This window comes from Podarcis raffonei, chromosome 12 (assembly GCF_027172205.1).
Source record: "Podarcis raffonei isolate rPodRaf1 chromosome 12, rPodRaf1.pri, whole genome shotgun sequence".
In the NCBI taxonomy this organism is placed as follows: domain Eukaryota; kingdom Metazoa; phylum Chordata; class Lepidosauria; order Squamata; family Lacertidae; genus Podarcis; species Podarcis raffonei.
Window position 1 is genome coordinate 31958306 of NC_070613.1, and position 26061 is coordinate 31984366.

The 26061-nt window shown below is 40.7% G+C and overlaps 1 protein-coding gene across 6 annotated transcripts in view; it reads right to left on the reverse strand.

Annotated features, from left to right (window-relative positions):
- The window catches only part of DGKB (diacylglycerol kinase beta), a 274841-nt gene that overhangs the window by 223337 nt on the left and 25443 nt on the right, over positions 1-26061 (reverse strand). For 5 of the 6 annotated variants that reach the window (XM_053409631.1, XM_053409632.1, XM_053409633.1 and 2 more), the window contains exon 2: positions 391-656. In XM_053409631.1, coding sequence (XP_053265606.1) covers positions 391-460 — 70 coding nt within the window. In that variant the 5' untranslated portion in view covers positions 461-656. Of the gene's footprint in view, positions 1-390; positions 657-22006; positions 22093-26061 lie in introns of all 6 variants that reach the window. The other variant, XM_053409629.1, reaches the window with a different exon arrangement.

Sequence of the window (26061 nt, forward strand, 5' to 3'; positions counted from 1 at the left end):
AGAGTCTATTGTCAAGGCAGAATATATATATATATATATATATATATATATATATATATAGCCAATCAGAAGCCGCAGAAGCCCCGTCGGATGTTCGGCTTTCAAAAATAGTTTGCAACCGGAATAGTCACTTCTGGGTTTGTGGCATTCGGGAGCCAAAACATTCGAGAACTAAGCTGTTCAAAAACCAAGTACAAACAGACACACACACACACACACACAACTGAATAATTTCTCTTTTTCTCTCTCTATATACGTATGTTTACTTACAAAAAAATTGTTATGTCAGCAAATTACATTTGGACACTTTTATGTCTTACATTTTCATTTAGCTGAAAATTTTATACAAATACACAGAAATATAAAAGTTAAAAAAAATTGAGTACTTACATTCTGCATACTTCTGAAGCTGAGAGAATTCCGAAGGACTGAGGTTAGCCCATTTCTCCGTGTTCATCATAATGATGGCAAAGTGCAGTTTACATACCAGTCTTGTTGTCTGCTTCAAGTGGAGGTAATCAAAATACCCCCCCAGAAGTTTTTACAGTTTAGTTTCTCAAATTATCAGATATCCAGGAAGAAGAAAATCAATCTGCGCTAACTTCTAGATCGTGCCAATTTTCTGAAGCTTCTGGCACTGATGGTATATGAAAACACTGTTAAAAGAAAAGTAAAAGCCACAATTAGGAGATGCAGAAATGTGCATGTGCTGCTTTTGATGATGTATGCTAAAATATCCCTAAACATTCCACGAGTATGGCAAATCATTTCTGTCTGCCACAACCACCAACAGCTTTAGACATGGGAAATTGCCAGACTTTATGCAGTTAGTTGCCCTCCAAAGTTTTATGCTTTATTGGGTACACTTTTTAGTTACACTTATCAGAAGTCAACACTGCTGAAGATCAGGGCTGGAATTTTGACCCTAATATCATGACTGTCAAGCAGATTTCACACACTGCATGAGAAGGAACTAGATCTCTGGACAACAGTAAAACTGGACCCTACTATATACTCATCAAATGATGTAACAACTTATTTGGGGCTTCAAATTACGGATGTTGAAGAATTCAGACAGAAACAAAAAATGCCTATGTTCTCTGACTCATCCCATGTCTAGAAAAGAAATCAATTCAGCAACTATGATTGGCATTCATTGTTGTCAGTCTGCAAGCAATACATGACATTTCTTCCCATTTGCATTGGGTTCCCTTTAAGTATGTAAAATTCCACCACAGAGGCCAGTGAGATGAATGACATAGTTTTTCAGAAATTGGAGTGCAGCGGGACAGAAGCAATGGTACATGCAGCAAACAGGTTAGAATGGAAGCCAATGGCTTCTTATATCCATAACTTCAAATACACATTTTAAACATATATTAAAAATTGATTGCACACACAGTAATCCTTGCACTAACAGAACATTCAGGTAGTGCTACTTCGGATACAACCGTTAAGATTCAAAAAAGTTTAAGAATGCAAGTTAAATCTGCAATGTGTTAGGAGGGAACACACTTTCAACAAGGATAGGAAGTTCTTTTTTTATAGAAAAATGTGAGCCGGAAAATATCCATGACATACTGCTCAATAACTTGCAGAGCAGAAGTAAAAGCTTACATAACATACAAACCAGACAATGATGGTTAAGAATCAGAATGGTACATGTTGTGATAGGAACATTCTTCATACCTCTGTGCTACTTTTCCAGGGCTGTTCCAGTGGAATTCTGATGCCAAGCATGTCACCTAATACTTCCCATTATAATAAACTATTATAGAGCATTTCACCCACAAGGTGTAATACGGATGTGTCTCAATAGAAGCTTTCATCCTCTTTTATCCTAGTCTTTCCCCCAATTGTTTTATTAAAACAAGGATCCTACTGCACCAAAGTCAATAATTACTGAAGGAGTTCCCTTGGAGACTTTTATTTTCTGGATTCAGCATCTAAACCTCGCATTAATTAGTTGGCAAGCAGAATAAAGCACTCTCTCAGCTCAGCTGGCACCTTTGCTTCCTAAATCATATTTTCCCCTCATATGCCAAGTTGTTAATTATTTTGTGATGTAAAAAAATATGCAGTAAACGAACAAATGAACTGTAATAGTTCCAGAGGAAGGGGATTCAGGTGAACAATACAGTGGTACCTCGGGTTAAGTACTTAATTCGTTCCGGAGGTCTGTTATTAACCTGAAACTGTTCTTAACCTGAAGCACCACTTTAGCTAATGGGGCCTTCTGCTGCTGCTGCGCCTCCGGAGCACAATTTCTGTTCTCACCCTGAAGCAAAGTTCTTAACCTGAGGTACTATTTCTGGGTTAGCGGAGTCTGTAACCTGAAGCATATGTAACCCAAGGTACCACTGTAATGGTCAAAAGATTTCTCCCTTCTAAAGCACGATGTTGCATGTCATCCATTGCAGGCCTGGAGACAAGGGACAGAGTACGAGTGAAGTCTTTGGGAGGACTCGAGCCTTTGCAAAAGTCACATAATAGGCAGAAATTCAATTTGTGGTGCTTTCTGTCCCATAGAGGTGCATTTTTAAGGAAATTTCACCAGCTGGATTTCTGTCAACCATGCTGCTGTTACAAAGGCACAAGAGCTCTGTCATCAAAACAAAGAAAGTTAGTTTACTGAAGAGCATCTGGTAACTGTCGTAGGGAATCCACGGCTATGGCTACAGTCCCATGCATACTAGCACATAATATAATTGCCTAGTGTTCAGTAGTCTAGGTCAGGTATCCTCAACCTTTTCAAACCCAAGACCCACTTTTAACCCAAACATGCATTTAGGGACCTATATATTAATCTTTCATCATATATTTGTATGATGGTAGTCCTTTTGCTGAAACTCACCAGTGGTCGGAGGACTTCCGGGTTAGCGCCAGCGCTTAATGGCGGATTTCTCCCGGAGCTCCGGGAGAGATCTGCTTCGCGGGTTCGGGTCCCGTAGCTCACGGCGGAGCGAGGACCCTCAAAAATCACAGGCGCGTAGCCTGTGAACTGGAGACTCGGCGGGCACCTTTGCGCCCCCCCGATGTTGTGAAATAGCCTTTTTAAAGGCTACGGATCAGCGGAGGGTGTGTGGAGCGGTGCTGAGAGTCGCTTTCACCCAGCCTGCGAAGCGAAGCCGCGTCGCCATTAGCGGAGAGCGCTGACTTCTTCTGGAGAATTCGGATTAAAAAAGAGCAACTTTCCGTGAGTAGGACCGAGCTTATATCAAAATTGGACGCTAAAATTAAAGAAATTGGGCACCGAGACGGACAAGCACTAAAAAGGAAGTCTGCTTTCCGTTCTGCAGCAAGATTAAAGCGAAAGGCATTCAAGCTGTAACTTTTGACAGGAGAATTTGCGAGCTAAGAAATCCAACACCAAGTAAAGAACTCCCCCCCCAGAAGGCAGGAGGGGGGGGGAAGAAGATTTTAAAGGGATTTCCTGCCTGTTTTAAAAGAAATTGAACTGTTTACCGCTGCTCCTCTACCTGGGGGTCGGACTGCCGGAGGAAAGGAACCGGCTAAGGACGGTCGCTACAAAAAGGTTAGAAAGTAACTGTAATATTGACTTTGGCTACTCTCAACTTGAAACATTCTATTTTGCTACATAGTAAGTTATCTGCAGGATATTATTGATTTGGATCTTTTACAAAGAAAGGGACTAGGAGGGCTTTTGCCTTTTGGAAGGTGTGGGAACAACTTGAAGTTTAAGAACTGACTTTACGCCCTCTAGAGGATTTGTGAACAGTTTCAGCAACAAGTGGAATTTAAAACCTGAGAAATTTTTTTTTTCTGACGGCTCAAGAGTGTGGGAATGACCTTGAGTGAAGGACTTTGTTATGGCAGATGGTAAACAGAAAGAAGACTTACAAGAAACAACTTTGAGATCTGGTAGACAATACAAAGCCGATCTTTCTATGCAAAGAAGGGCCTCTGTATCAGGGGCCTCGGGAACTGCAGCTGTCACAAAGGCAAAAGTGAAAACAATGTCTTCTGAAGAAGCGTTTGCAAAGGCATTGGGGAAAATAAATGATTCTTTAGAGGAACTAAAGAAGCAAGGTGCTGAAACAAATAAGAAAATTGAAGAAATCTCTGGGGAAATTGACTTAAACACTAAAAGTATAACTGACCTTGGGAACAAAGTGAACTCTAATGCAGAAGCAATTGGGAAACTATTGGAAGATTCATCCACAACACGAAAGATAGCTGAAGAAGCTAAGGAAATTGCTACTGCTGCTGAGGAAAAATTTCCACCGGTGTACAGGAAATTAGATGAGTATGAACTGGCACTTTCTATGCAGGATATGCAACGCAAGGAGAAGAATTTAAGGATCAGACTTGTGCCGGAAAAGGAAGGAGATAACTTGGTGGATTACCTGACAAAAGAGTTTTCTGACTTTTGGAAGCAGGAGCTGAAAGAGGAAGAGTTCAAGATAGAGAGTGCATTTAGGTTGGGAACAAGGCAGAGAAAGAATAGACCCAGAGATTGCCTGATAACTTTAAGATCCAAGGAAGAGAGAGATAAAATATTGAACCTGCACTACCAAACAACCCTTCGAATTGAAGATTTTTATATTGAGATCTTTAAAGATATTCCCAAAAGTATTTTGGATGCAAGAGGTCCTTACAAGGATTTGGTGACACTGCTGAAAAGGAACTACATACTATTCAGGTGGGAGTTTCCCCAAGGCCTGTCTTTTAAATACAAGGGGAAGAAAAGAAGAATAAAAACAGTGAGTGATAAAGACAAGTTCCTGGGAGAACACGAAGAAGACCTACAGAAAGAGACCTATCCAGGAGAAGGACACCCTTCAAGCAAGGGATCACTAGATACTGACACAGAACCACCGACAAAAGACGAACAACAACTGGGAGCTGTAGGAGGAAGCAAGTAACCCCATCATGGCTTTGCAACTTCTAACCTGGAATTGTAACGGTCTAAATAATCCCCGAAAAAGGAAAAATATATTTCATGCTCTAAAGAAAGACCAATTGGACTTGATTTGCCTACAAGAGACTCATGTGACAAGAGCACACAGAAAATTGTTAATAAATAAGAGACTGGGACAAGAATTTACATCTTCAGACAGAGTAAAAAAGAGAGGAGTGGTGATCTACGCAAAGGAAAATCTGCAACCGAAACAAATCTTTAAAGATGATCAAGGAAGATATTTGGCAATTGAAATTCAATTCCAAGGAGAAAAATTTTTGATAGTGGGAATATATGCACCAAATGAAGGGAAAGCAGAATTTTTTAAGAAGTTGCATGAGACTTTAATGGACTATATGGATTATAAATTAATCATGATGGGGGATATGAATGGAGTAGTTTCAACAAATATGGATAAAGCACAAAGACAGGTAGTTACAAAAGATGGAAGACTACCAAAAACTTTTTTTGAAATGACTGACAATATGGACTTGATTGACATTTGGAGAACAAAACACCCATTAGAGAGAGAGGGAACCTTCTTTTCTGAAGCCAAAATGACATGGACTCGGATTGACCAAATTTGGGTGACTAGCAGTATGGCGTCGAATATAAAGAAAGTGGAAATCTGCCCAAAAACTCTCTCCGACCATAACGCAGTAAAGATGGTGATGAAGCAAACAACAACTGGTTCCTTCAGATGGAGAATGAATGACACTTTATTTAGAGACGAGGAGATCTGTAAAAAGGCCCAAAAAACTCTGAAAGACTATTTCGAAATTAATTTAAGGACTAAAGTAGAAAAAAGAATAGTATGGGACGCAAGTAAAGCCGTGATGAGAGGGTTTTTGATTCAACAAAATACATTAAAGAAAAGAAAGCAAAACGAGAGGAAAGAGAAAATTTTGGAAAAGATAAAAGAAGGGGAAAGGAAATTAAGGCTGAAGCCAAAATCGCAAGAGATTTTAAGAGAAATCAAACTGTACCAAACACAATATATGGAACTGATGAATCAAGAAATAGAATGGAAAATTAAACAAATGAGACAAAAGACTTTTGAATCTGCAGATAAATGTGGCAAGTTATTGGCTTGGCAAATAAAGAAGAGACAAAAACTCAACACGGTAACAAATCTAGAAGTGGAGGGAAAGAACATTTGCAACCCAGTGGAAATTAGGAACTGTTTTCAGAGCTACTTTAGACAACTGTATACACAAGGGCCGCAGAAAGAAACAGATATACAACAATTCCTCGAGAAAAATGGGCTGAAAAAGATTTCGCAGGAAAGTAAGACAATTTTGAATCAGGAGATATCAGCACAGGAAATAGAAGATGCCATTCAAAACATGACGTTGGGCAAATCACCTGGACCGGATGGATTGACTTCCAAATATTACGAAGTTTTGAAGGAAGGGCTTATACAACCTTTGAAGGAAGTCTGCAATGAGATCATTGAGGGGAGAAGGGCACCAGACACGTGGAGGGAGGCCTATATTACACTTATACCAAAGACAGAGACTGAAAAGACCCAACTTAAGAACTACCGACCCATCTCGTTACTAAATGTGGATTACAAAATCTTTGCTGATGTTTTAGCAAAGAGACTGAAAAGAGTTTTGATGGAGGAGATTCATGGGGACCAAGCGGGCTTTCTCCCGAAAAGGCATTTGTTGGATAATGTAAGGAATATAATTGACATTTTGGAGAAGCTGGAAGTGAATATAAATACTAAGGCTGTTTTGATATTTGTGGACGCCGAGAAAGCCTTTGACAATATATCTTGGAGTTTCATGTTGAAGAACCTCCGGGGGATGGGGGTAGGCCAAGGGTTTGAAAATGGTATAGGTGCAATATACTCTGAACAGAAAGCAAAATTAATTGTAAATAATGTGGTAACAGAAGAGTTCAAGATTGAAAAAGGGACACGTCAGGGGTGCCCTATCTCCCCATTACTTTTTATATCGGTCCTGGAGGTTTTGCTTAATATGATTAGGAAGGACCAGTTGGTTAAAGGGGTTCAGGTCGGAGCTAAACAATACAAACTGAGAGCATTTGCAGATGACCTAGTACTTACTTTACAAGAGCCAGAAGCTAGTACGAAAAGAGTTTTGGAAATAATTCAAGAGTTTGGTCAAATGGCAGGATTTAAATTGAATAAGTTAAAGACTAAGGTATTGGAGAAAAATTTAACACAGATTGAAAAAGAAAGGTTTCAGAATGAGACGGGGTTGACTGTGGTTAAAAAAGTGAAATACTTGGGTGTGAATATGACAGCTAAGAATGTGAATTTATTTAAAGACAATTATGAAAAAACTTGGACAGAAGTGAAAAAAGATCTGGAGATCTGGTCAAACTTGAAGCTTTCCTTGTTAGGTCGAATTGCAGTTATAAAAATGAATGTATTGCCAAGAATGTTGTTTTTGTTTCAAGCATTACAAATAATGGATAAAATGGACTGTTTCAAGAAGTGGCAGAAAGATATATCTAAATTTGTCTGGCAGGGCAAGAAGCCCAGAATAAAATTTAAGATATTAACGGATTCAAAGGAAAGAGGGGGGTTTGCCCTGCCAGACTTTAAATTGTACTATGAAGCGGCAGCTTTCTGCTGGCTAAAAGATTGGCTGCTTCTTGAAAACACAGACATTTTGGATTTGGAAGGTTTTAACAATATTTTTGGGTGGCATGCATATTTGTGGTATGACAAGGTTAAAGCACACAAAAGTTTTAAAAACCATATTGTCAGAAAAGCACTATTAAATGTCTGGGTTAGATATAAAGATTTGCTGGAAAACAAAACTCCAAGGTGGTTGTCGCCAATGGAAGCTAAGGCAGTTAAAAAGTTAAATATGGAGTCGAAATGGCCAAGATATTGGGAAATTCTGGAAAAGGAAGGGGACAAATTGAGATTGCAGAGTTTTGAGAAATTAAAAGGGAAGGTGAGAGATTGGTTGCACTATCATCAAATAAATGAAGTGTTTAAAATGGACAGTAAAATTGGCTTCCAGGTGGAAAAATCAAAATTAGAGACTGAACTGTTAGAATCCAGTACTAAGAATTTGTCAAAAATGTATAACTTGCTGCTGAAATGGAATACACAAGATGAAACGGTTAAATCAACTATGATTAAATGGGCTCAGGACATTGGTCATAATATTTTGTTTGCTGACTGGGAAAAGTTGTGGACCACCGGGATGAAATTTACGGCATGTAATGCCTTAAGAGAAAATATAATGAAAATGATTTATAGGTGGTACATAACCCCAGTCAAGCTTGCAAAGATCTACCACTTGCCTGACAATAAATGTTGGAAATGTAAGGAAAAGGAAGGTACATTTTTTCACCTCTGGTGGACGTGCCCGAAGATTAAGGCATTCTGGGAAATGATTTATAATGAACTGAAAAAGGTATTTAAATATACCTTTACCAAGAAACCAGAGGCCTTTCTCTTGGGCATTGTCGGCCAAGGGGTGTTAAAGACAGATATAACTTTTTTTATGTATGCTACAACAGCAGCTAGAATACTCATTGCAAAGTACTGGAAGACACAGGATCTACCCACACTGGAAGAATGGCAGATGAAGGTGATGGACTACATGGGCTTGGCAGAAATGACGAGCAGAATCCGTAACCAGGGAAAAGAAGCGGCGGAAGAAGAATGGAAAAAGTTTAAGGACTATTTAAAGAAATATTACAAAATTAATGACAGTTAGAATGATGTTGGACTGAAGTAAAAGGTTACTATTAGTAATGGTTAAGACAAGGAGAATAAGGATGATTAGCTTAAATTTATAGCAAAATAAGGGAAGATTTGCTGAACAATTGATTAGAATTTGGAATACAGAAACGGGAGGCATGAGGAAGTCGAAGAAGAAAGGTTTAAGAAATTAGGACATGAAATGGTATTTGTTTCTTGTTTTGTTTTTGTCTTTTGTTTGTTTATGTATGTTTTGTTTGTATGAATATAAAAATTGTTTAATAAAAATATTATTAAAAAAAAAAAAAGAAACTCACCAGTGGTCTAGTTGTCTCCCAAAAGTGGATGTAGGCATCTTATTACTTTCTGGATTTATCCTTCACTTTTCAAATAGAACATTGCCCAAGACAGCATACAAAACATAGAACTTGAAAGGTTACACTAGAAAACAGCACATACAAACTATATAACTAGCACTGTAAACAAGCCACAAAAATGTCAGTGAGGTAAGAATTACCATCCTTCTAACAATGAACTTGTGTGGTCCCTTGCCTATCATTTTGCTGGTGAAACAGGGCCACCTAATCATAAGGTCATGGTTTCTGCGCACTCAAGGGACTCAGGTACACAAAAGGACATTAGCCTGCAAATTGCTATAATTTTTTCAAATGACCCGACAAGCTCACTCGCTTCAAGTACCTGTGGAATGATGAGTGCATATTGTGGGTTGGTGGAAAGAGAACAAGCCAGCCCGCTTGCAGCTGTAGCCACGATCTGGAGAGCGATATGCAACATGAGTTTATGAACAACACTGCTTCCTGCCCTGCACTTCTTTCAAGAGGAAAGAAATTAAAAAGGATACTCTCTCTCCCCTTTCTCCCTCTCCAGAAAACTCCCTAACCAGTTTCAAGAGTAGCAGCTAGCCTCAAACCTAAGCTCTTTAGATACAACACTGGGGAGGTTTCAGTAGGTGCAGCAAGAATAAACTTAACCCTTTCCCTGCTACAAAATTCCTGGGCTTAATAGAAATGGACCTGGTGATTCACTGCAATGCTTTATTGCTGGTCTCCGTCTGTATTTACTTAAAGTTGGCACTAATACTAACTCAAAGCAGTCGGCTGGGCAGAGCATGATGGGGAGGCACTGCTCACCTGACTTTCTAGTGTAGAGGTCACTGCCAGCAGCCAAGGGGGAGAGGGGTAGGGAGGTCAGTGTGGGACAGACATAGTGGTGGAGTCAATCCAACACACCTGGATAGCTCGGTTGGTTAGAGCATGGTGCTGATAATGTCAAGAAGAAGAGTTTGGATTTGATATCCCGCTTTATCACTACCCGAAGGAGTCTCAAAGCGGCTAACAATCTCCTTTCCCTTCCTCCCCCACAACAAACACTCTGTGAGGTGAGTGGGGCTGAGAGACTTCAGAGAAGTGTGACTGGCCCAAGGTCACCCAGCAGCTGCATGTGGAGGAGTGGGGACGCGAACCCAGTTCACCAGATTACGAGTCTACCACTCTTAACCACTACACCACACTGGCTCAGTAGTCAAGGTTGCAGGTTCAATCCCCGTATGGGACAACTGCATATTCCTGCATTACATAGGGTTGGACTAGATGATCCTGAGGATCCTTTCAAACCCTAGGATTCTATTATCATCACACTATGGCTACCTCTCTGCAGCCTTATCCCTCTCTGCTACCACCAGCAACCTCCACAATGGGAAGGCAGGTGTGCACTGAACATAACTATGCTGACAGAATGTTCTCCTATGCCAGGCATGTACACAACAAGGAGACATATTGTACTGACTGTACAAAGCTAGTAGAACAAAAATAGCACCCTTGGGAAGCTGTAGACTCAACTCTTACTGGTGCCCCAAACCTCTTCTCCTCTGATTACAGCAAGCTATAAAAAAGGGGAAAGAAAGATCTACAGTCAGTGCAGCTCATTCTGCCATTCGTCTGCAGTTAAAATTTGAGGATGTTCTCTGGTTAATTAATATGTCAAAGGAGGAAAAGTTCACAATGGAACTTTCAATAAAATCATGGAGGCTTCATTTCAGGTTACGGTGAATTATTTTTCTGAAAACCAGCTTATTTTTAAATAGATGTCCCATGTAATTTATTGTTGTCTTAACACTTAATGCTATTAAAGCTACTACTGGGATTGCTAATTATATTACATTCCAGAGCTTTAATGTCAGCGTGCAGAGTTCAGTGACAGCCTGCTTCAGCAATTTAATAAAAGAGATTTCATTTGAACAAATCAGCATCAACATTCACATCAACAGCTGATCAAGAAGCAATTGTAAGCTCAGAGAAAGAAAAAGGAATAGGACAGACGCTCTTGTCTGGTAAAATGATGATGCTGTGTGTAAGCCAGTCATCACTTTTAGTCATCACTGACCATAGACATATTTAGACATAAATGATTTACACATATCACTGACCATAAAGAATGTTATTAGCCAAATTAGTCTGTGAACATGCTGCGTGGTTGTGCACCCCTCTCAATCCCTCCTCACTTTGTTTCTCCCCTCCTTGAGCAAGAAAACAAACCACTGAGCAGCTGACTTGGTATTACCTTAAATTTGGCTTCTCAATCAAAGTTTGTTCAGTGGGAAGAAGGACCACAGGTGTGTGTTAGGACATAACCGTAAACCAGCCACTATATAATTTGTTTTCCTGCTCAAGGAAGGAAGCAGCACAGCAGGGAGTATTCAAGCTACATGTACTACTTTGTCTAACTATGGCTTATAGCCAGCAATGTGTCCAAACAAGGCCAGTTCTTGGGTCAATGATGTAGAGAACAATAGAACCATTAGAAGCTTAAATGATAAATCTGGCAAATTAACTGCAAAGGAGAAAAGGTCTTAGAACGTTGGAAGAACATTATATGACTAAGAGATTCCAACATGAAGCAGAAAGAAAGAAAGAAAGAAAGAAAGAAAGACAACAAATCAAATACTTTTGACAGATTTCTAGTAGGAATGGAGGGAGGTGAAAAAATACTTACACACCCGCAAAAGTTTATCAGGAGTCAACTCAACAAACATAAAGCTCCTTTCAGATGTTTTGCATGAAGAGAATGCACAATCCTAATACCGCCTGACAGCCACACATTTATTTTATCATCTGAAAAGAGCTCCCCGTGTTTAAGAAAGCTTAGAGTACAGTGTTTAGAGTGCAGGAAGACTCAATAGGAGCTTTGGGTTGAAGTCAACCCCACTGAAAGCAATGGGATTTTACTCACCAATTTCAATGAATATACGCTTGAGTATGATTAAGTTGGGATCCAACCACTAGTATATTTTCCTTAGTTTAAAAAGACCATACTGTATTTAATATCATGTTTTAAACACTGCAGTGAATATTTCAATTCATGTTTCACATTTTTGGTCTTTCTCTCTAAAAAAAACACACCCATGCTAATTATTTTAAAAATGCTTAAAATGTGCTAGTTAAAATTCTGGACACACAAAAGCTCCTTCCTTTTCCAGTTGGGAGTGCCTTTTGGGTGACAAAGCTAAATCAAATTATCTTTCAGACTTGATATTACTTTGAGTCATACAAGTGAATACTTAATTCAAGAGCTTTCTACAAAAAAATCTCAAGGACCTTGTTTTCAGAATTCTAAATGCTTTATTGTAATTCGAAAGAATGTCTGATTTAAAATATAAAGCAGCAAAAAGTCTTCCATTGTAATCTGTATACGTGCCCCTGCATAATAATGAAAACATATTCTGTATCTTTTTAATTCTGCTATTGTAAGAAAAATGTTTTCTCTCAGATACGATCTCTCTTCTCGGATCCACTCATTATACATAACATTTATAACTGGAACAATAATATACTTCAGATACTGGCTGTTAACTTTTAGTGTATCTATTGTAAGAGAAAATGCCACTGAAAAGAATAGACAGAACAGACTGAAGGCAGAAAAGGTGAAATAGGGATATGTACCACTGCTCGTCACTTCCAGCAACCACAGACTAGAGACCCTAGTGGATTTCGGGTTCCCAATGTTTAGAATGGGAAGCACAGTGCAATGTGTGCATCCAGGGACCTTTCCTTCCTTAACCAGCGATAAGACAAGCTGCCTTTACACTGGCACTTCTGCTTGGATTGTTGACAGCTTGTTTGGGATCCCCTTTCCTTCTTTCATATGGGCCATGCAAGCTCTAACCCTGCACATTACATACCGTTTCCTCAAACTCTTACTGTAATGCACTGTGCATGGGACCAGCTTCTGGAGATCCTTTGGAAACTCCAGTTGGTAGAGATCAGAAACAAAGATGTTGGTGGGCACTCACCCATGGGATCGTATTGCATCAGAGTTGAAGAACCTCAGGCCTGAGGCCAAATTTGCCCCCTCCATAGCCCTTAATTTGGAATTTGGAATTCTTCCAATGCAATTCTTCCCCAGGTCACCCCCCTCACTGGCTCTGCTTCACACACCTGTTTTTTGTTTTTTTGCCTAGTTGGAACGTGTCATTGAACTCCGACAAAATCTCTTGCTCAATTTACATTCATTGTTCGTTCTGTCCACTGGCCTCACCCACTAATGCCATGTGGCCCCCATAAAGTTGGCCAGAAGGGAATGTGGCCCTCAAACAGAAACAAATTCCCCACCACTGCCTCAAAGCATGTGCACTTCTGGAAGAATAAAGGGATCTCTATGAAAGGACTTGCTTTCACTATGCAATGCACATGGGATGGGGGGGGTGTCTTAACATTATGCCTAACATAAAGAACCATTTGTCGAAGAACACGTGTCCGTGTGTGTGTGTGTGTGTTCTGGAAGGAGGAATGGGAATTAATCAACTGTTGCTCCTAGCATCATAGGCCTGTTTGTTATTCTTCCACAAGATTACTCAGACACTAATTAATCTTGTAGAATTATAATAAACAAGCTTCAAGTGCTGAGGGCAACAGCGTAAGGCCCTCGGCTGAAAACAAATAGAGTGATGAAAGGAGGACAAAAAGTATCTGCAAGTTATCAGTTCAGACCTCAGTCAATTGTCTGGATGGAGAGTAAAGAGGGAGAAAAAGATAAAGAGTAGTGGGTGGCCATCACAGGCATAAGGCCCCCAACAATTACAACAGGGGGAAACCCTAACATTCACAATTTATTATTTATGTGGGACATTATTGCAGTCAAACCAACCATTCATGTTTTGCTAGATAGGCACATGAAAAGGCTGAGGCACTCACAGCTTTCCTCTACAATTTGCTCGAGAGAACTCTGAGATCACTTCCTTTGTTTGTATTGACAGGAAGCTGTAACACTACAGCTGGGTCTGGGCATCTCTCTTTTTCTTCACCATGCATTGAAGCTGACCACACCTGCATGTCTGAGCTCTGCAGCTCAGGCACCATTTTGAACTTAGATTCTGTACTTTTCTAACTTAGATATTAGTTATAAACCTGCCTTCATTTTGCTACTGTAACTGCTGCTTTACATTTTATGTAAGTAAATACTACTTTTACTTCTTCACAAAATAATGAGTGTGTGGCTGTTGTTTTTAAGGGGGAGAAAAGGGGTAATACCAGGAGAAACCCAGTCTGCCTTAAAGCATCATGGATTATTGTTTCTAGAAGGTTAAATCAACATTGTCTTAGCTTCCAAGTTTAAAGCTGCAATAATAATAATAATAATAATAATTATTATTATTATTATTATTATTATTATTATTATTATTATTTATTTCTACCCTGCCTGTCTGGCTGAGTTTCTCCAGCCACTCTGGGCGGCTTCCAACAGGAGATTAAAAATGACATTAAAACAACAGACATTAAAAAACTTCCCTAAACAGGGCTGCCTTCAGATGTCTTCTAAAAGTCGGATAGTTGTTTATTCCCTTGACATCTGATGGGAGGGTGTTCCACAGGGCAGGAGCCACTACCGAGAAGGCCCTCTGCCTGGTTCCCTGTAACCTCACTTCTTGCAGTGAGGGAACCACCAGAAGGCCCTTGACGCTGGACCTCAGTGTCCAGGCTGAACGATGAGGGTGGAGACACTCCATGTGAGCAAGGAAACAATTCCTAAAATTTATTTATTGAATTTGTACCCTGTCCTTCCTCCCAATGGATTCCAAACACATAATTATTCTTTTTAAAAAATCTAAAATAGTGAAAAACATTCTTAAGCCACTGGTCTCAAAGCTGCCAGAGTTGATTTAGATACAGAGATGGTGTTGCACAGTGGCTAAGAGAATTAGCAGCAATCCAAAGATGGCTGGTTCAAATGTCAACTCAGACATAAAACACACCAGGAGGTCTTAAAGAAGTCACTGTCTCTTAGCTAGGAACCTAGAATGTGGGGATAACAGTAAGGGCCAACTTTACAGGGCTATGATCACACAACAATGCTACAAAGAATGTTGCAGTGTTGCAAGTAGATTTACAACACAATCCTATGCATGTCAAAAGAAAGTCCTGCTGAATCCAATAGAGCTTACTCTCAGGTAAGTGGGTACAGGATTGCAGCCTTAGTGTCATCACTGTTTATGATAGGGATGCACAACCTTAACTTGAACTGAAACAACAGCAAAGGAAAAGCAAAACACAAGCCAATAAGGGAACCTTCAGCTGGTTTGCTTTAACTGTTCAAGATCACATTTGGAAGAGACTACCCACCAGATCAGAATAGCTACAGATTCCGGCAATTCTCTTTCACCTTCCCTATGCTCCAGCTTTAATTTTATTACAAATTATGTCAATGCTCTTTACAGTTTGAATGCTGGTAGCTAACTGGTTCACAGTAGCATAAAAAGGGTTAGGGGGAAACAGGACATCAAGGGCTTAGATCTCCCAAGTGTGTGTGCATCTTCATATTACACACATAAAAATATGCATTGTATGAAATATCAGTTGACATAAAAAAATGTTTGTTTTTATTCCTCTTTTTCAGTTGGAAAACATTGAAAATGAAACGTCCAATACTGGGGTGCTCCGAATAAAGGTCTTCAGCTTTATTAGCTGTGAACACACTTCTTTGTATAAACCTACAGCTTCATTAGTCATGCAGTAGGTGGGAAATTTTATGCTTATGCCTTTAGAAAGAAAGAAAAAGATTCAATGCAGTATACTGCTATAGCTGCTGGGAGCGGTTTTGTAACTTTACAGCAAAGAGAAGAGCACAGGTTGCCTTCACTGGTTGCTACACTTTAACCACCCATCAGTTCAAAAACAATCCCCCTTCCTCATTAGCACTTCCAGCGTCAATTATCTGTTCCCAGTGGCATTTTTAAACTGAGTAATTGGACAGCCCTAAGCGGGGCTAGGGAGGAGCGGAGAGGCAGACCCACTGCCAAATATTAAGCTTTGCTCACACCAGCCAGAGCAGACGATGGGGGAATAGCAGTTGTTTTGCTAGCTTTGGGTATGCTAGTGCCAGGCTAGCAAGCCAAGGAGTCCAAGGATCAGGCCTGTTGGGATTTGGATAAAGCAGATCCAAAGCGACCAGTGCCCTATCCTCATCCCCAAAGCACCTTGCAGCTTTGATTAGTTACCTGAACTGATTATGGCCCGTGGTATCTTCCCACCCACCTGGTTACAGCTGGAGCCTTCACCCTGGTGAAGCCCCTCACAGTCCCTTTCCCCTTTGTGTTGTGCCTTTTAGACTGTAAGCATTAGACTGTCTTTAGTATTCACTGTTGTAAGTCCCCCTGTGAGCCTTTTGCAGCCGAAGAGCACGGTGAAAATCCTTTAAATGAACTAAATAAATAGAAAGATCCCCATCCTAATATCTGTACCACCCATTTGCCTGCAACACCTGCCAACTTACCGCAACAGCAGCATATATCATTTTCCAACTTGCATTGCTACAGCTATTGATATTTCAGTGATGACTCATTTAATTTTCAGCACAGCCTGGGCGTGTTAAAAAGGCATGAAGCCCGACCTCCACTTATCAGTTTTTTTCAGGCATCTACTCCATTAGAACAAAGGCAAGTCAATGAGAAAATGGTAAACAGCCAGATAAGACGCACAGTGCAGATGCAGCAGCGCCATGAATCATTTTCATTTGCCCAAGAAATTATGAGGTTCATTGCACACCATAGGAAAACATTTTCCCCCTATTGTGCTTTCTAGGAATGAATCAAAACAGTTTACTGGCAGCCTAATCCTAAAAATATTGGACTAGATCCAGAGAACTGTATGACTAGTTGCATGTGCCCAAGGGAGATTTGGATTTCTTTTTCTTGAATGGAAGTCTGACCAGCAGCAAACCTCACCTGGAACTTCAAAAGTAGGTTGTGATACAGCACAGGAGTCTATGAATGCCAAGGTTAGAAAGAAGAAAAAGCCCACTGGGTATACCAGGTCTTGGGTGCTCCTAAAGGAGCTCTTTAGATCCTGGTCACTGGAAACAGTCCAACCAAATGTGAGCATATTTGACACCATTTGAATTCAGGAAGGGAATTGTAGCACATGCTCTTTCATTGCAGACATGGGATTTTAGACTACTTAATTTAATTCAAGGCAATATTATGTTGATGTGTTTAAAGTATTCTATAAGAAAAAAGTATATATCCAGACTTCAACCCTGAAAATTATAATTACTTGTGGCTAAGAAACAAAAACCCCAGACAAGTTCCAAACAAAAACTGCCAGGCTTCAATTTATAGTTTTGCTTGATTAAAGACATGCCCTTTTTTAATTGTCAAAATATAAATGACTGCATTAGCTCCTTCAAAATTTATCTAGATCTTGTGAAACAGTTCAGCTTCGGTCCCTAAGAAACAAAGTAGATATATATTGTTCTGGAAGTTGTAGATTTTATTCATGGATTACAGCCCAACCCTAGCTGACATTAATCTAATAAGCAATAAACACTGCACTCATCATGAAAATATTTAACAGCTTATATTACTTCAAACTTCATTACATATGCAGCTGAAGTATAAATACAGGAAAAAAGTTATTCAGAAGTTAAATAATGGCATAAAAATATTTTTACAATGATTTCAGTAGGAAACTGGGGTTTATGCAATACTATAGTTTTACAATGCTTTCCATTTCTAAAGGAATCTTGCAGGTTATTATGTTGTAGGTATTAAACTAGCTAAATAAAATTCTGCTACAGTTCTGATAATACGCAATGGCCAGGATCCAAGAGATGTGTTTGAATGTGCCAAGCATAATTTCTGATTTTCTCTTCTTTTGGAACAGCAGGCTCCTAGGCCATAACTAAAATTGCTTTTGAAAACTTCATTAGTGTCAATCAAAGTTTTCCATGCAACATGGGGGATTGCTCTTTGAAAACACAAGTCCAAAGTTCACTTGGGCATATAGAAAGAATCAGTGTTCTTTGTAATCAAATCCATCTCTTATAAGTGCCATGAGTCACTTATATGACAATCAGTTTCCAGAAATTCGAAGAGTATATCCATATTGTGTCCATGAAATGGCATTCTGAATAACATGAATGTGACTCATTCCGTACCATACAATACGCTGCCACCATGATAAATAGTGCACAATCTCCTAGTCTTGCACAAAGATAACAAATGTGATACCCTGCAGATGGTGTGAATTGCAGCATCCACAATCCCTGGTTTTACATCCTGGGGCTGACAGGAACTGTAGATCACAAGACTCTTAATCTCAGGGCTGTGGGTTTAAGCCCCACATAGGGTGAAAGATTCCTGCATTGCAGAGGGTTGGACTAGATGACTCTCGTCGTCCCTTCCAACTCTACAGTCTGTGATTCTGTGAGCATTTGGAGGATACCGTGTGTTGACTACCCCTGGATTCTCACATTACATCTGCATCAAAACTAACAATTTGTAACAGTCATCAAGGTGTGCAAACCATGGTTAAGATCAGGCATAGGCAAACTCGGCCCTCCAGCTGTTTTGGGACTACAATTCCCATCATCCCTGACCACTGATCCTGTTAGCTAGGGATGATGGGAGTTGTAGTCCCAAAACAGCTGGAGGGCCGAGTCTGCCTATGCCTAGTTAAGATGGTTAGCATCAACCAGATTTAGGACTGGTGCAGATACAAAATCTGGGACAAAACCAGAGACCTTCTTTTCAAAGCAAGCAAGAGTGAATTCTGAGAGTGCCCCTGCCAGGTGAAGTGTGAGAAATGGCAACTCGGGAGGCAGCCCTTTGAATGGTGGCTACAAAATGCCCTCTTCAGAGAGACTTATCTGGAGCCTAGCTTGATGTCATTTCAACGCCAGGCAAATATCTCCCCACCACCACCTTGAGCCTTTTAACCTGTTCCTGCATTATATTTGTTTCACCTGGGCTGTGGGCTTGTTTTTTAAAAAAACAACACACACAACTGTTTTTACTTCTTGAATGGTCATTTGAATTACAGTTAATCTGCTTTCACTTTTGCTGCAAGCACACCATGACAGCAGTTACAGAACAGCATATGCAAGAGAGACTGTGTACAGTTCCATTGGCACGTATATCTGAAGATTACAGCCACAGTCACTAGGTCAGGACCTACTAGATGAAATGACTAATACCTCAAAGTTACCCAGATATATCCTTTCTTAATTCTACACGGTCACTGTTTTCTCAGGGCCAGTCTGGCAGAGTGGGGCATCTGCCTCAGCTAGTGGGCTCTGGGAGGGAAGAGGACAGGAGTGGTGGTCTACCCAGCCGTTCTTTCTGAATCTTTCTGAATCCCCCAGTTGTTTTCCTCTCTTGGAGATGTGTATGTCACATAACCTGCCTCTAATACTCACTCCATACATTTAAACAGTGCTATTTTTCTAGAAAGGGACGCGGGTGGCGCTGTGGGTTAAACCACAGAGCCTAGGACTTGCCGATCAGAAGGTCGGCGGTTCGAATCCCCACAACTGGGTGAGCTCCCGTTGCTCGGTTGCTCCCATTGCTCCTGCCAACCTAGCAGTTTGAAAGCACGTCAAAGTGCAAGTAGATAAATAGGTACCGCTCCAGCAGGAAGGTAAACGGCGTTTCCGTGCACTGCTCTGGTTCGCCAGAAGCTGCTTAGTCATTCTGGCCACATGACCTGGAAGCTGTATGCCGGCTCCCTTGGCCAATAAAGCGAGATGAGCACCACAACCCCAGAGTTGGTCACGACTGGACCTAATGGTCAGGGGTCCCTTTACCTTCTTTTTCTAGAAAAAGAGGTGCCGGAACTCACCATGAACGCCTCCTTTGTTCTCTTATAAAGGCAATGGCAGCCACATGAGAGGCGCTGAAACAGAGTTCCGGCAAGTTCTGGCTGGGAAAAAAGCCCTGCATTTTAAGCATATTTGAACCACACTGCTTCTCACAATGAACCTTGGGGACTGCATTTTGTTAAGGGTTGCTGGGAATTGTAGCTCTACAAGGGGAAAACTACAATTCCCGAGATTCTCTGGCTAGAGGGAAACATGTGCTTTACATGTGTGTTGTGGATGTGTGTTGTGGCTTGCATGACTCAGGTGCAATAATGGTTGCTCTCCCATCACCAGCTGTGAAGTAAGGTTCACAGCCATTCCAGTCAGCTTCTGTATGTGGCAAATGGGGCAGGAGACATCTTTTGTCCTTTCCTTCAGAATGTCTTGCAACTTTTTAGCAGAATGTCTTAAGACGGGCCCTGCCTCTCTTCCATCAAACAAGTCAAGGAGGTGAATGCTTTATGTTCACCTGCATAGAACAGTTTTAACAGAAGCTTTGCAGGACTGCAGGACTGGTGTAGGTGTACGGTTTGACTAAAAAAGCAAGCTAGGTACCTAACTAAAATTCATCAAGCATAAGATATTGGCAGCAACAGTACATGCAGCATATATTTGGGGAACTCATCTATCTTGCAGGGTGGGGTGGGGAATGCAAAAATAAGAACTCTCTCTTAATCCCCGAGTTTCATTCCTTTTACATGGACTACCCTATCACAGTTATGCAACAACTCCTTGTCAAAACAAATGTAGAACATGTAAAAATGCAGTCACTGTTAATAGCTGGTTCTAATTTAAAACTTTAATCACTTGTTAAGTGTCTAAACTTTGAATATAGAAAAGATAACAATTCCCATAGATGCATACTGCTATTATATCCTGGTTATATTCACCATTTTTTATTTATATGTCCATTTTGTATGTGACCATCAGGAATATTTTAGTCTAAAAGAATTATCACTGCAATTTTAAGAGCCACAAAATTCTGTTTGGAAAGCTTTCAGATTTTCTTCCTGTGTTGTCAATGACAAAAAGCATGCCTGTGACCTTATGTTCATCCACGCTGAAGTAAGAATTCAATCTTGTGCATTTCAAATACTGGATCATCCGTCAAGTTTATTTTTCTCATCACAGAGACAAGAAAAGCTCACCAAACTGTAATGGTATCTTGAGCAATATTAACCAAGAAAGAAATTCATACTGATCCATCATGATAATTTCAAGTGATGCCTTAGTAGCTTCTGCAAGACCAATATGGGATTTTGTGCTTCCAGCCTTTGGCGCAATATGGAGCATTTAATGATGGACAGTTAAAATGTCACAAAGCTAAAACAAACTGATGAGGGCTTCAGTCCTATATCCACTGAATTCAATGGGACTTACTTCAGGCCAGACACTATGGGACTGTGATTTAAGGTGGGGCGATACTCACTTGCTCTAGAACATATCTAAAAAGACATGGCTCAGTTAAGAGAGGGTAAAGGCAAACATCCACGGGATGCAGGTGGCGCTGTGGTTAAACCACAGAGCCTAGGACTTGCCGATCAGAAGGTCAGCAGTTCGAATCCCTGCGATGGGGTGAGCTCCCATTGCTTGGTCCCTGCTCCTGAAAACCTAGCAGTTCAAAAGCACCTCAAAGTGCAAGTAGATAAATAGGTACCGCTCCAGTGGGAAGGTAAACGGCGTTTCCATGCACTGCTCTGGTTCGCCAGAAGCGGCTTAGTCATGCTGGCCACATGACCAGGAAGCTGTACCCAGAAGCTCCCTTGGCCAATAAAGCGAGATGAGCACCGCAACCCCAGAGTCGGCCATGACTGGACAGGGGTCCCTTTACCTTTACCTAAAGGCAAACATCACTCATTTCAGACTTAAGCACAACTAACTTTGTCTGTATTGGGGGCATGGTCATGTGTTTGCCAAAGATCTGTTTGTCAAAGATGTGTAAACTTTCACGGTTTTTTTATTCTTTGCAATTAAAGCGTTTTAAGTGCTAGTCCTATTGTCTCTAAACTGTGTTGCAGAGTCTGCATCATCACAACTCAAGAGAAATGCCACTTGAAAAGTCCTGTATATAATAGAAACAAGCTCACTTACGACATTGACCCTGTGTCAGCTAAGAAATTTTCTTTTCCTCCCAATTAAAATTATTCCTTCATACCCCAAACTAGAATTCTTCTCTAACATGCTGTTTTGTATGAACAGGCAGCTTATATTCTGCACATGCACTCAAACAGGTAATCCCTCACCTTCAATGCAAACTGCTGAACGCTATCCAGGAGAAGTTCCAACATGCAACTGTTAAGATCATAGACTGTATTCCAGCTCTTATGCACTAGGTGTAGAAGAAAATTGACTAGGATTAGTCACTTTCTACTGCATTAAGCTATTCATGTGATATACAATAAAGGATCAGGAGAGCACCTTGACTATTTCCCCATGGCAACCATTTCTTTGCAAAAATAAGAACTGTAGTAGAGTATTTTACTCTCAGATAAAACAGGAGAGATGATTGGGGAATGGTAATTTTACACGGGGGTGGAGTTGACTGCTCAAGGAACCTTAGGAAGAGAACTAACCCAGAGAATTTGGGAGAAAAGTGCCCTTACATCCTCTCCTTCTGCTAGGAAACTCAGCAAGGAATTAGCTTTCCTGTGTAGACAGTTTAGGAATGGACAATATATGTGTTTTCATTTTGCATGGTTTTACCTACAAGTATTTGCTTTCTGATTTTAAAAATACATATACATATGTAATACAAAATAAATATGTACTTAAATATATGTTTCTCTCTCTCAAATTACATATTTAAATGCTTGTTTAAACTGCCAAGAACTGCCACGGCATTCAAAGAAGTGCAAAATCCAGTGGACAACTAATTTGCAACCCATGCATATGTCCAAGAAATGTGGATCAAGCCACCGTGTACAGGACTTAGGAAAGATGTAATTCCGCAAACACTTACTATGTAACAGTGAGTTATGATTTATTTATACATATATTTATATACCAGTGTATCATAAAAAACTCATGAAGTAACAGACTCCAAGCAGTTTTCTTCCTCTGTTAAAATAAACTTTCCATAGGCAAGAAACACTTTACCTCTCTTTCTAGTCAGAAAGAGCTCTACCTCTCTTTCAAATCGGAACCAGTGAAGGCGGTGAAGGTCCTGTGTGAGTGCCTGGAGGTGGTTGGAGGATGGATGGGAGCTAACAGTTTGAGGTTGAATCCTTACAAGACAGAAGTACTGTTTTGGGGGGACAAGGGGCGGACAGGTGTGGGGGACTCCCATTCGGGACAACTGTGCCCCTGAAGGAGCAGGTTAGCAGTCTGGGAGTCATTTTGGACTCACAGCTGTCCATGGAGGCGCAGGTCAATTCTGTGTCCAGGGCAGCCATCTACCAGTTCCATCTGGTACGCAGGCTGAGACTCTACCTGCCCATGGACTGTCTCTGTTACGAAAAAGGAGCAATGCAGCTGAGTGCTCCAGATGGCTGGAAAGCCAAACAGGATGTTGATGTTTTGGGACTGTACCGTGGGAACAAAGGACAGTCTATTCAGTGTACTGAGCACCGGATGTTAGCTCAGAGTGTCACATGATCTGTACTGGAAGTACATGGGAGGAGTTATTCTTGCTCTGCTGTTGGTGTTGAGAGAGTGCAGACACGATTCTCTGTACTGCTGGAAAGACAGGAATAAAGGCATGTAAATACATTTCTGTCTGTCTCTTTCCCCTCCCTGGGGATGGAGGGGAGGAGTGGTGTGTTCTTCTCACGTTGAGAAGGATCGCCGATTGAGACCTCGCCTGGTCTTGCCGGGAGTCGCTGACAGGGAGGTCAACAAGGAATGCAAGCCGGGCACCTGGAGGGTGGCCAATTCCTCTGACTTAAGGCTAAAGATTCCGACAGTTTCGCCAGAGTGGTGCATGCTCTAGTTACCGTATTTTTCGCTCTATAACACGCACCCGACCATAACACGCACGTAGTTTTTAGAGGAGGAAAATCCGTACGCATGCCACCCGTAGGCATTTCCTCCATAACACGCACAGACATTTCCCCTTACTTTCTAGGAGGAAAAAAGTGAGTGTTATGGTGCAAAAAATACGGTATCTCCCACTTGGACTACTGCAACACTACCTTTGAAGGTGACCCGGAAAGTACAATTAATCCAGAATGTGGCTGCTAGACTGGTGACTGGGAGCGGCCGCCGAGACCACATAACATCAGTCCTGAAAGACCTACATTGGTTCCCAGTACGTTTCCAAGCACAATTCAGAGTGTTGGTGCTGGCCTTTAAAGCTCTAAATGGCCTCGGTCCAGTATACCTGAAGGAGCATCTCCACTCCCATCGTTCAGTCCAGACACTGAGGTCCAGTGTTGAGGGCCTTCTGATGGTTCCCTCACTGTGAGAAGCAAAGTTACAGGGAACCAGGCAGAGGGCCTTCTCAGTAGTGGCTCCCGCCCTGTGGAACGCCCTTCCATCAGATGTCAAAGTAATAAACAACTATCTGACATTTAGAAGATGTCTGAAGGTAGCCCTGTTTAGGGAAGTTTTTTAATGACTGTTGTTTTAATGTATTTTTAATCTCCTGTTGGAAGCCGCCCAGAGTGGCTGGGGAGACCCAGCCAGATGGTTGGGGTATAAGTAATAAATTATTACTGTTACTGTTACTGTTATTGTTATTATTTCCTCTGTGTGACTTCTATGTGGCCTGGTTGCACTTAAATAATCATGTAAGTATTTCATATGGAATCAGCGCTCCCATCCCTTGATGATGTACAACTAAAGTAACAAGGATATGGGGGTGCAGGGAGTTGTGTCATTCATCACTACTGTAGTTATGTTATGGGCACTCACTGACAAACATCCTTAACTTACCTCCTTCCACACAATACCCATGATCACCAGAGATTGAACAGCCATGGGGAAGATAACTGATCACCTTTTACCAGTAACAGAATACTGCTGTTTGTGTGCTCAGAAGGTAAGATATTTATAGTACAAGAGAACTGTCTTGAGGAAAGATGTTGTAGCCTCCTACAAGAATTGCACAACCAATGTGCTTAAAAAAATAGTCCAGAAAGGCCTTTAAAAAGTGTTCAGAAGGCTTTCTGTGCCTGCCTGGGTTGTGGTGATATCGGTACAACATCACAAAATACAGGGCTAGTTAGAACAGTATGTTTTTATGAAACATGGTGCCCTGGATCTGCATGTTTGCATCATTATTATTCATTTTTTACATGAACCACATGGCTCTCCACATGGGCCCCAGCTCATGAGCCTGTCAACAGCCTCATACATTCCACAAGGATGCCAGATGCATGACCCAGGCCACAGTGTTGATTCAGCTCTCTTTGAAACCATGTTCCATTGACTCTGCAACAGAACAAGAGAGCTATGACAAATGCATAGTATCAAAATGCTGGAAGCCAATTTTTAATAATATATTCGCAAATATATTAGGACCAGCTTTAGGGACACAGGATACATATCACGTTGGCTGCTTAGCTGTCAACATAACAGCTTTAATTATTTCAAAGTTTGCTTATGTAGTCAACATTCTGTCAGTACAGCTGTAGAAGTGAAATATTAAAACAACAGTCTGGGCTGCTGGAAACCCTGAATGAAATTTGTCACACTCACTCTTGTACATTTACAGCAAGTCACAGATTCTCCCTCCCGCAATGTAATTTGCAGTTTCTAATTTCAGCTTTTAAAAAAACACACACAAAAACCCTGCAGAAAAAGATAAAATGCAGGTCACTGTGGTTATTCTTACTTTTTCCAAGTATCTGTAGGACTTACTTCTGGGTAAATATGCACAGATTTTAAAAGCAAAAAAACCCAAAAAACTAAAAAAAAAGCTTGCCAATGCACAGCTACAGAACTTTCTACAAAGCACTGTATACTATCCTTACATTTTGAAAACGATCTTTTTTAAAAAACAAACACTATATGAAAGCAGGGCCTCTAAACTTGTCCAAACAGAACAGGATTTTCTCTAATTAAAAATGGAATGGGGACATTCATGTCCAGCATAATAAAGAGAGTTACAATGTGCCAACAACTGACACCGAATAGCAGCACTAATGAGAACAAACTATTAATAAGTTCCCTTTTATTCTCAATTAAATATTAAGCATTGTGTGTGTGTGTGTGTGTGTGTGTGTGAGAGAGAGAGAGAGAGAGAGAGAGAGAATATAAAGTAATTACATATATATGGACCCATTACTAAAAATGCTCACAAACTTTATCTTAAACCTAAGTACGCACTCCCCAAACTGAACTGCAAAATACTACTTAG